The sequence below is a fragment of the Nannospalax galili genome, unplaced genomic scaffold, assembly GCF_000622305.1.
Source record: "Nannospalax galili isolate Female #2095 unplaced genomic scaffold, S.galili_v1.0 scaffold161, whole genome shotgun sequence".
Lineage (NCBI taxonomy): Eukaryota > Metazoa > Chordata > Mammalia > Rodentia > Spalacidae > Nannospalax > Nannospalax galili.
In genome coordinates this window covers 1,922,496-1,933,423 of record NW_008348586.1, presented here as the reverse complement: position 1 = coordinate 1,933,423, position 10,928 = coordinate 1,922,496, and the positions used below count along the sequence as shown (strand labels likewise).

The following is a 10,928-nucleotide window of genomic DNA, read 5'->3' as shown; positions in this document are numbered from 1 at the left end:
GTACCTTTTAATATCTTCTTTATGTATAAAATATTAGTATACCCAAATATTCCTTTTAACCATGGCTTGGAGTTTAGAAATAGTTTTCTGCATAAAGTCTTTGTTTTTTTTTTTTTTGAGGGGATGTGTGCATGCGTATTTTTTTGTAACAGGATTTGACCTGTAACTATCACTGAGAATTTTCTTAGAGGAGTTCAAAGCATTTTACAGGGATCATCTCATTTATCCTTCGGAAAGTAAAGCAGAGGCATTTATCTCTACTACAGACAGAGAATGCTAAAAGGCCAAGGTAGGTGGGATTTTTTGTTGTTGTTTTGTTAAGATCAAAAAGTAATTCTAGGCCAAAGCCAGATTCTGATCTGACCTTGTTACATGATGCTTCTCCAGCTCTGTAATGCAATGTAGTGCTTTCCCTGTTCTTTCCTTGAGTATCCTAGGTTTTGAATAATTTTCAGAATTAATGTCTCATCCATTTCTGTTCCTTGAAAATTGGTGTTAAGATGTACATACAAAAGAAAATTCTCCAATCTTTCTTATATGGCTTTTTGTTTTGTTTTTGAGACAGTCTCACTACATACTTCTGGTTGGCCTGGAATCTACCTTGTAGATCAGATGGCCTTAAACTTGTGGTGATTCCACTGCTTCTGCCTCCCTAGTGCTGGGATTACAGGTGCGTGCTACCATACCAAATCTTGCTTCTTTATGGACTTGGGGAATAGGGAGAAACATTTTCCCTTCCTCCTAATCTTACTATGTAGCCCAGTGTTTGTCTAATAAGGAAATAACATCAATCAGAAACGTAAGTCACAGGTATAATTTTGAGTTTTCTATGTTATGTTAAAATATATTGTATTCAACCCAATATGTTTGAAATACTAACATTTAATATATAACACTTAAGGTATTTCACATTCTTTCTCTTGTATAAGTTCTCAAACTCTGCTATGTATTTCACTTAGGCTTATAACATTTCAACTTGGAGACACAACCTTTCACAAGCACAGAAGCCAATGTGACTAAGTTGGACCAAGAGATGTTGGGCAGCATAGGACTGTATACCTGCAGTTCTCTCTTAGACTAGTTCAGGTGAATCCAGTAGGTGATATGGGAAATGGATCACTTGGAGAATCAATTTGCACTAGGTAGTGAATACTAAAAAGCCCCAGATCTTCCATTTCCTTATGTATGCTTGGTTTAGGAGTTATCGACTCAGGATGCAGTAGGTTGTAACCTACTAAAATCTAATTATATAGGTATATGATTATATAGGTATATGGTTCATCTCCTTCGTGAGGAGAGCAACGGAACCTGCTAACTTACAGGTTGCAGTTTCCTAGGGGTATGTAGCTTGTGTCAGAAGGCATCATCTGGGAAAAGGAAGGTTCCCCAAACCAAAAGGCCAAGCAAATAGGGGCGGCCTCTGGAAGGCAGAGGCTCCAACTTGATGCTTTCTGAAGTTGGAGACTCCTTTTGTGGCCTTAGATGGGGATAGTTTGAGGCCCTTTCAACTTTTTTTGGGGGGGGTGGTCTCACTGTCAACTTTTTTATTTTCGGGAGGGCTGTAGTCTCACTTTGTAAACCAGGCGTGCCCCGAATTCGTGGCCATTCTCCTGCCTCGGCCTCACGTGGGGATTACAGAAATGAGCCACCGCGCCTGGCTCCTCGCAACTCTTGAAAGCATGTATTTCCACCAAGTTCTCCTGGCGACCCAGGGCTGGTGATGTCGGCGCCCAGGTTAGGGTCCGCACCCCGAATTGGAGGTATGAGGGGCGGGTCTGTCCTGGGCCCGTGCCGCCCCATGTGACTCGGCCCGACATGGTGTTGCCTCCTCTCCTGGAGGCAGCGGCGTCTCCGGCTCCGCTTTTCATCAGGCGGCTGCTCATGGGCAGCCAGGGCCGCTTGGGTCCCCCGGGGAACGGTGGGCAGGGCGAGGGCGAGGGCGAGGGCGAGGGCGAGGGCGAGGGCGGTGAGGAGAGGAAACTGCAGAAGACGAGAGGGAAGAGAAGGAAGGGGAAGGGGAAGGGGAAAGCGGGCACCGGGGCCGGCGGAAGAGGAAGAAGGGCGGATGGGAAGCCAGGGCTGCAGCCGGTGGAGAAGGCAGCGGGGCCGGGGGCTGAGAAGGGAGCTGAGACAGGCCCGGCGCGGGCAGGACCGGGAGGCGGAAGCGTGGGAGGGCCGAGAAGCTCAGGGAAGCGAGATGAGGGCAGCGCAGGGGCCGGGAAGGCGTACGAACGTAGGGCCAGGGCAGGGCGGCGGGAGGACGGCCGGCCGGGGAGACTTCGGGGCCGAGGGCTGCAGGCGTGGGCCGAGTTCCCGGGGCCTGGGGCGGCCATGGCAGCGACCGAGGAAGCGGTGGCTGCGGCCTTGGAGCCAGCCCCCGGTCCGGCCGCTGGGCCCGCGCTATGGCGCCTGCCGGAGGAGCTGCTGCTGCTCGTCTGCTCCTACCTCGACGTGCGGGCCCTCGGCCGCCTGGCCCAAGTGTGCCGCTGGCTGCGGCGCTTCACCAGCTGTGACCTGCTCTGGCGCCGGATAGCCCGGGCCTCGCTCAACTCCGGCTTCACGCGGCTCGGCACCGACCTGTAAGCGCCCGCTCGCCGCCCGCTCCCTGCCCTGAACCGGCCAGCATCCTGGGAAAGGGCGGGGCGCCGAGGCCTGGTCGGCTTGGGCCATGTCGTACCCCGAATTCTGAATGGCCTCTCCGGAGACCCCTCCCCGAGCACCCTTGGGGATCCCGACATCAATCCCCCTACCCCCAACCTGAGGAAGCTTCCCAAGAGCATCCCTCACCCAGCGCCCTCCCCCGTGGGCGGCTCCTCACAATTAGCCATCTTAAAAGACTCCCTTCTGAGCCTAGCTGTGGCTTTTCACTGACGTTTGATTCTGGGGTCCTCAGTCCATAACCGCTAAGCTGCTGTGCTCTGTCCATCATGCTTTAAACGACTCCTCCTGCCCAGTTCTAGGACCCAGGTCCACTAGGTGGTCTGCCAGTGTTTTGTGGACCTTCACCCCCCCGCCCCCATTCTCTTAAAGGGCTTAGACATCAGGCCTCAGATCCTAAAATAAAACTTTTAGCCCTAGTGTCCCCGTATTTTATGTCTGCTTGAGGTGAAAAGCTGGATTTGGTGTAGGCCATATCCAAGGTACTGCAATTTGAGATATGTTTTATAGTGTCTGAGATCTGTGAGTGAAAAACTTTACTGAAACAAGGCTGTTAAACAGGAAGGGGGAAAAAATGTTTAAAATTGGCAGGAGTAAAAGCTTTGAGATAGCATCCTGTCCTGCTCAGTTATACTACAGAACAACGTAAAGAAGGTCTTTCAAAACAAAAATTTGTATCGTCATCTCTACACAACTATTTCCATTTTAAAAGTGTTTCAGTGGCATGCTCTCCACCCCTTACTGGTTCTAATAGAATGAGTACCTAAGGAATACAGTAATGCACTTTGCAGTATGTCACATGCCATGCCATAGATTTGTCTTCTTGAATTAGGTCCTTAGAATAAAATCTTAAGGTAGGCATTGGGTCAAAGGTTGTGGTATGCAAAGATGTTGGAACAAGTACAGTATACTAGTAAAGAGTGGTTGGACTGTTTTTTGTGAGAATTAAAGAAATCCCAACAACTTTGCTACATTTATGGGTATATAATAGTATCAAAGTTGTGTTATTTTGCATCTTTTATTATTGGCCAGGATAAATGTTTTGCCATGTGTCTGTTTCACCTGTGAGATTGTTTCTTCCTACTCTGTGCCTATTTGTTATTGGGGTCTTGGTGTTTGTCTTATAAATTTGGAATTTTTATGGGTCACAAATGTTAGAATCTCACCTGTCATCTTTGATGGGAATATTTTTTCCCAGTCAATTGTTTTTATTGTTTTAACCTATTAGAAGTTTCACACTTTACTAGAATCTGCCAGAGTTTTGTAATTTTTTTCTCCCCCTCTTTAACCTGAGGAATTTATAATTCCACAGAGCTGATAAATTTGATTTCCAACTGGTTTTCTTAAAACTTGATTTTTTAAATGGCATTTTCATGAATATCAGTTTCATTTTGGTGCAAGAAATGAAATTCCCTTACAGTTTTTGCCTTAAATGCTTATCACTACATACTTTGTTAAGTAATTCTTCTCTTCCCCTTTGTTTTGGAAAGCTTACATTGCTATATATTAAATACTCATGTATATATGTATGTATATTCAGTTTCTCTGTGAGCTCTCATTTTTTTCTACTGGTGTATCTATCTTCCCATTTCCATAACGTTTTGTTGTTGTTGTTGTTGTTTTGAGATAGGGTCTCCCTGTAGCCCCAGCTGGCCTGAAACTGGCTATATAGACCAGACTGGCCTTGAATTCAAAGAGATCCACCTGCCTCTGCCTGCTGAGTGCTGGAATTAAAGGTGTGTGCCACCACGTCCAGCATATATTGTTGCTTAATTCAGTGTGGTATCTGCTAGAGTTACTTGTGTGTGTGTGTGTGTGTGTCACAGCTCCACTTCAACTTCATGCAGTATTCTCTGCATTTTCAACTACTTTTGTAGTTTTTCATTATAAAGCTCTTGTATATCATTTGTTATACTTATTCCTATGTGTTTCTTATTATTTCATGTATGTTGTGTTTATTGAAAATACAATCTCTCTTTCAGCATGTTTTCTAATATAGTATAATAGTTTTGTATTATACTGTATTATACAAATTTTGAACTTGTTCATTTGCTTAACTTTCTATTCTAGTACAATTTGGTTGATGATGATTCCTTGGGATTTGGAGGTGGTGTGCATGTGCATGAGCAGTCTGGTCGCCTGCAAAAATTAGTATTTATTCCTCTTATCTGAATAACTTTTTTTAAAGCCAAAGGTGGGAAAAACCCAAATTATTTATATTTTATTCTCTAGTAATCTGTAGTAATATTTACTAGTAAACACTTGTTTTGTTTTGTGTTGAGAGAGGGTCTCCCTGTAGCACTAGCTGGCCCAGTACTAACTACATAGACTAGGCTGGCTTCAAACTCACAGAGACCTGCCTGCCTCTGCCTCCCTAGTGCTGATTTTTTTCTTACTGGCATATAATCATTGTGTGTAGTGCTGGGTTTCATAAAGACATTTTCTGGGGCTGGAGAGATGGCTCAGTGGTTAAGAACAGTGGTTTTCTTGCAGAAGACCCAGGTTCAAATCCCAGTACCCACATGGTAGCTAACAACTGTCTGTAACTCCAGTCCCAGGGGATCCGACAGCCTCTTCTGTCCTCTGCAGGTATTGCATGACACGGGTGCACTTACCTACATGTAGGCAACACATGCATACACATAAAAGAAAAGACATTTTCTTTCAAGTATATCATGTACTTTGACAGTAATTCTTTCAAAGAATATTATCAATTGACTTATAAGTTGGCTAAAATGACTGGAATTCAACAAGGCAATGTTTGGTTTTCTCTTTTCCCTTATGGTAGAGAATAAACAAATGAATGAATGAATGGCTTATTTTTCTTTCCCTTTCTAATGTTCTAAAAGAGAGAAACTGGGAGCAATAGCAAAATGAAAATGAATTTATATTATAAAGTGCTTTGAGTCTGCCAAGTGATATCATTGTGGCTTTACTATCATCAGGGGTGTGTGTGTGTGTGTGTGTGTGTGTGTGTGTGTGTGTTGATTTCTTCTCTATGTCGTGGTATGAAGTATTGCCTTTCCTCCAGAGAAGTAGTTTTGCCATAGCACTATGATAAAGAGCAGGGTCATTCCTCTGTTCTGGGCTGAGGGGAGAATTATGCCTTTTATAGCAGGTGGAGAGAATGTTTACCAGCGTGGTCTGCTTTGGACAGCTGCAGAGACTTTAATAAACCACCAAGAGAGGTAGCTGTTATCCCTGAAGAGAGAAAGAAGGCACATACCCCAGTTCTCTCAGAGCATCAAGGAGCCTAGTCCCTAAGGGCGACAAGAATATAGCTGCTTGCATAATGTAGGCTGTTGTTCATGCTTTGGGCCAATTCACTGCAGACTGGATAAGCAAGTACATCTTTATAAGCATAGTATAAAACTTGATTTTCTCAGAAGGCGCATGATCTCACTGGCTCTGAGTTTTCTCATTTATAAAGACTAGGAATAGCATTGCTCATTAATGAGGCCTAATTAGCTATGATTGTGTTCAGTTCTAGAAGGCATTCAATAAGTTGTTTAATTTTTTATATCAATTTTTAAAATTAATTTTTTTATGCATATGAGTGTATTGCCTGCATGTGTATGAGTGCACCTGTGTTGTGCAGTGCCCCAGGAGGTCAGAAGAAGGCTTCTAGTCCCCTGGAACTGGTGTTACAGATGGTTGTTAGACACCGTGTGGGTGCTGGGAATTGAACCCAGTCCTCTGCAAGAGCAGTCAGTGCTCTTAACTGCTGAGCCATCTCTCTAGCCCCTCAATAAGTTTTTTTTTTGTTTTGTTTTGTTTTGTTTTTTGTCTTTTTTGAGACAGGGTCTCCTTGTAGCCCCAGCTGTCCTGGAACTCACTATGTAGACCAGGCTGGCCTCAAACTCACAAAGATCTGCCTGCCTCTGCCTCCCAAGTGCTGGGATTAAAGGCGTGCGCCACCACACCCAGCAATAAATTATTTTTAAAAGAACTTTTTCATTGCTTGGGTTCTCCTTTAGTCTGCATATGTCAAAAGTTGGGGACCATTTGATTTGGAAGTGCTATCAAAAGACTGGAGGGAACATACCCAAACAAACACACACATAACACTCAGTTTTTCTTACCTGCCCTGAATGCTTTCACAAACATGACAGCAGAACCTGTCGGCTTAGGGCCTGCACTTGCTGCTTAAGAGCTTCTGATTCTCAGGAACACTGACTGCTAAGGTTTACTGACCTTCCGGCCCAGGGCAAGCCCTGTTGAGTTTAGCTGTTCCTAACTGATCATAGCTTTGTTGAGTAAGATGAACTGCTTTGGTTCCTTGTGATTTGTTAATGGTCTTATACTTGTGCTTGAAGGCATTTGAGCCACTTAAAAACCACAAACAAATAATTTGCTTCCCTTCTAAACAGTGAACACTAATAAGTAACTTGGGGGTGGGGGTTGCCTTTTTTTTTTTTTTAAAGGGGATACAAAGGTAATTTGAATCAGTTTTCTGATTTCAAATCCATTTTATTTGAAGGCTTTATGAAGCCTAGGGGAATAGAAATATCTTGATAATAATAATAAAAATCAAGGCATTGTTTCATACAGCAATCTTGAGTTTTCCCCCAAAGAATAGGGGAAAGAAACTAACCTAATTCAGTATGCAAGAACAAAGCAGTAGACTTCAGCTCTGTCAGTGTATGATGCAGACTGTATAAAGAAGTACACTGTGAGAGGGGAAGAGAAGAGGTGCTATCTGTAAACTGATACTGAAAATTAGCAAGAAATGAAAATAATCTAAATCTATTTAATATTTGCAATTTCTGTGTTGAAAAAACCTTACTTAAGCCCCTTCCTTATTTAAGTGCTACATATTTTCAAACGGGAATTTCATTTTGAATATCCTATGAGAAGTACCTCTTTTACATTTGCCTGTGATAGGTTTGCCTAGAATTAACAACAGTGGTTTCAGGAGGGGGTTTCTGAGGTGTTTGCCCTGGCATGCAGGCTCATTCCTCTGGCAGTCCTGCAGTCTTGGAGCTCTTTGAGGCTGGGGGATGAGAGTATCTATTTCAGTGATGATTAACATCCAGAGTGGTAGATAGACACAGATAAGTAGAGTGTGTTTGTTTGTTTTTAAATGATTGCACCTAAGAGTTTTTTATTTTTATTTTTTATTTTTGGTTCAGAAAGCATAAAGTTTCCTTTCCCAGCTGAATGGATGGAGAGGGCATTGCAAACTGGTCACATCTTAAGGCCTAAACTGATTTTCAGAAAATGTTAGCAACTCAAAGTAGCTAGCTAGCTACTTAGGCTTTCTCCTTCCTTTTTGTGCCTTACCTAAGGAGGAGTCACTCTTTTACTCTTCGATTCCTCAAAAGGTTTCATCTGGGGATATATTTATTTAGCTGTTTTGGAAAAGCCTTATTATTTTAAAATTAAAATTTTATTTATTTTTAGACAGGATCTTGCTGTGTAGCTCTGGCTGGTCTGCAACTTGCTATGCAGACCATGCTGGCCTGGACCGCTTAGAAATCTACCTGCCTCTACCTCCCTAGTGCTGGGATTAAAAGCGTGCGCCACCGTACCTGGCAAAAGGCCTTTATTTATTTATTTACTTACTTATTTATTTATTTAAATTTTGTTTTGTTTTGAGACAGGGTCTCCCTGTAGCCCCCACCTGGCCTAGAACTTGCTATGTAGACCAGGCTGGCCTCAATCTCACAGAGATTCACCTACCTCTGCCTCCTGAGTGCTAGAATTAAAGGTGTGTCCTACCATCCCTGGTTGAAGGCCTTATTTTTTTTTAGATTTATTTTTAATAATGTATGTGTATTTGTGTCTGTGGGTATGTGCATGTGAGTGCAGGTGCTGGGGGAAGGCAGAGGTGTTGCATCCCTTGGAGCTGGGGTTACATACAGGCCATTGGGAACTGGGAACTGAACTTGGGTTCTCTGAAAGAGCAATAAGTGCTCTTAACCACTGAGCCATCTCTCTGGCCCCAGACCTTATTGTTTTAATAGCCCTGAGTTAATAAAAGGAGGGTTTTGTTTACATGCTCACAGTAGATAAAACAATACACCTGCAGAAGCAGACTGGGGCATAGAAGGGCCTGCTTTAAGGCTGCAGGAGTGAAGAAAATGTCTTCTCTTATCTGTTACCTAGCATTTGAACCATAGGTATGAATTGCCTAACTTTCAAGTTAAAAGCAGAGAGAGACCCAGATCCCACATCTGCAACATGAATTTATTTGAAAGAGAGATCACTGAAGGCATTTCAAAACTCCGTGCTTTTAGTTTTCTGAGCTTTTGAAATCCATCTGTTAGATCACTGAGGAAGAGCACAGATTTTTTTTGGAGACATAGTCTCACTACATAGTCCTGACTGGCCTGGAACTCACTCACTATACACATCAGGCTGGCCTTATCCTCACAGAGGTATGCCTGCCTCTGCCTCCCAAGTGCTGGGATTAAAGGTATGTGCTACCATGCCTGGCAAGCATACAGATTTTTAAGTAATTATTTTTGAGTGTTTGACATAGAAGAGAATTGGCCTTCGTGTGACAACTTAAACTTAACTCTGGGTTGACCTTGGCATTTGATTAGTTTCTCCTCCATGAACAGGGAGAAATTCAAGTAGACCTTTCTTGAGGCCAGGTGCTGGTAAAATTTGAAAATTAAGGTGAAAAGGAATAAAGAAAAAAAAATGGATTATAAATTTTCAGTGAAAATTGACTCCTCCTTCCCCCGTCGACAGAAACTGGTTTTTCAGACATTTTCTCCCATGTGTCAACCATCAGATAAGGTTGAAAGAAAAAGGATTTGGTTCATTTTTGATGCAAGTCTTTTCTGTTCTGTAGTCTTGCTCAATTTAAATGGTTTTTTAGATGGAACTCAACAGAAGCAAGATAGTTATATTAAGAATGTGTGTATGAATCCTGATTCCTCTGAATACTCAAGCTGTATATAAAACCGAGTGTGAGACTATCTGGAGAAAGAACTGATGTCTTGTTAGAGTGGCTGTCTTGTCTCAGCTTTGAGCCAGTTCTTCATTTTCTCCAGACTGTCCACATAACATAGCCCTCCCTGGAAGAATGGGCCACACAGTGGACCCTTCTTTAGCTTACAATTAATTGCCAGCACATTCTTTCTTTTCCTCTTTCTTTTTTGGTATTTGGCATGAGCTCAAATTGCTGTGAAAGGTGACAACTGTGAAATGAAGACAGGGTTGGAGACACCTTAAAAAATACATGTAAAGGCTGCTAAATGACAAGAGCAGACCGCCAGGCTCTTTCAAAACATTACCACGTCTGTTGACTTTCCATTCCTTGTCCACAGCACAAAATTGGAGGTCAAAGAATCATAGGAGTTAGAGATGGAAAAGACATTTGGGGTCAGCTAGTTCATCCCTCCACCTTCTCCTATCCCTGATTCCAAATCATTCCTTCCATTATATTTTCTCCCTTGGCTCTTGTACAGTTTTCACGGTCTTCACTCAGCCTCAGCCATCACCTTTGGGAAGTGCTGCTGGAGGTTCTGTCCATTTTCTCCTGGGCAAAGAGGTATTGGCTCTGCCCCCAGTTGACATTCATGAACTTCTTTGTTGGTGGTCTCAGCTGAGAGACTGAAGGCTACTGGATGTCTCTCTGTTGCCTGGTGGTGGGGCTTTTCTTGACAGAGTTGAAGAGCATTAGTGTATGATGACACCAGGCAACAGAGTTAATGCTGAATTTCGTCCTAGACTTTTGTTTTTTAAGTCTCTTGACCTTAAGGGAATTGTGTGTTGGGAGGTATGTGTCATGGGGCCAGATGGTCAGTGATAAGGAAATTATGTTGAATTGGAGTTTGAGAAAAAGTATGACTTAGAAATTGGTGGATTAGGGTCACTGTGATGGTTCAGCAGGTAAAGATGCTGGCTGCCAAGCCGGAAGACATGAGTTTGAGTCCCTGGAATCAAACATGGCGAAAGGAGAGAACTGAGTCTTGCAGGTTGTCCTGTGACCTCCACAGGCACACACTGTCACATGTGCCCATACACACACACACACATACCCCACCACTCTAAATAAATAAGCAAATGTAATTTAAAAAATTGGTGGTTTAATACTGCACTTGATCTTTACCAAAAGGCCAAGAAGTGATAATAAATTAAAAGATATTGTGAAATAGGAGAGCACTGTTTTAAGAAATACAAGTTGGGGAAGGAAGAATGGTGCCTTACTATAGTGAAGCTTCAGCTTTAAGCCAAATGGAGCACAGATGGGCTAGAGACACGTTTTAGACTGGGGACACAGATGCCTTTCTGCTTCTCTTTTCTTTAAATTGTGA

The 10,928-nt window shown here is 43.1% G+C and overlaps 1 protein-coding gene across 3 annotated transcripts in view; it reads left to right on the top strand.

Annotated features, from left to right (window-relative positions):
- The first annotated feature begins 1,430 nt into the window (after positions 1 to 1,430).
- Positions 1,431 to 10,928, top strand: part of Fbxw4 (F-box and WD repeat domain containing 4) — a 98,050-nt gene continuing 88,552 nt past the window's right edge. The window contains exon 1 of one of the 3 annotated variants that reach the window (XM_017801232.2): positions 1,431 to 1,760. Coding sequence is in view for 2 of the 3 variants with exons in the window: in XM_029569606.1 (XP_029425466.1) it covers positions 1,816 to 2,579 (764 nt within the window). In the remaining variant the exon portion in view is untranslated. Of the gene's footprint in view, positions 1,761 to 1,797; positions 2,580 to 10,928 lie in introns of those variants that run through there. The other 2 variants (XM_029569606.1, XM_008845601.3) reach the window with 2 other exon arrangements.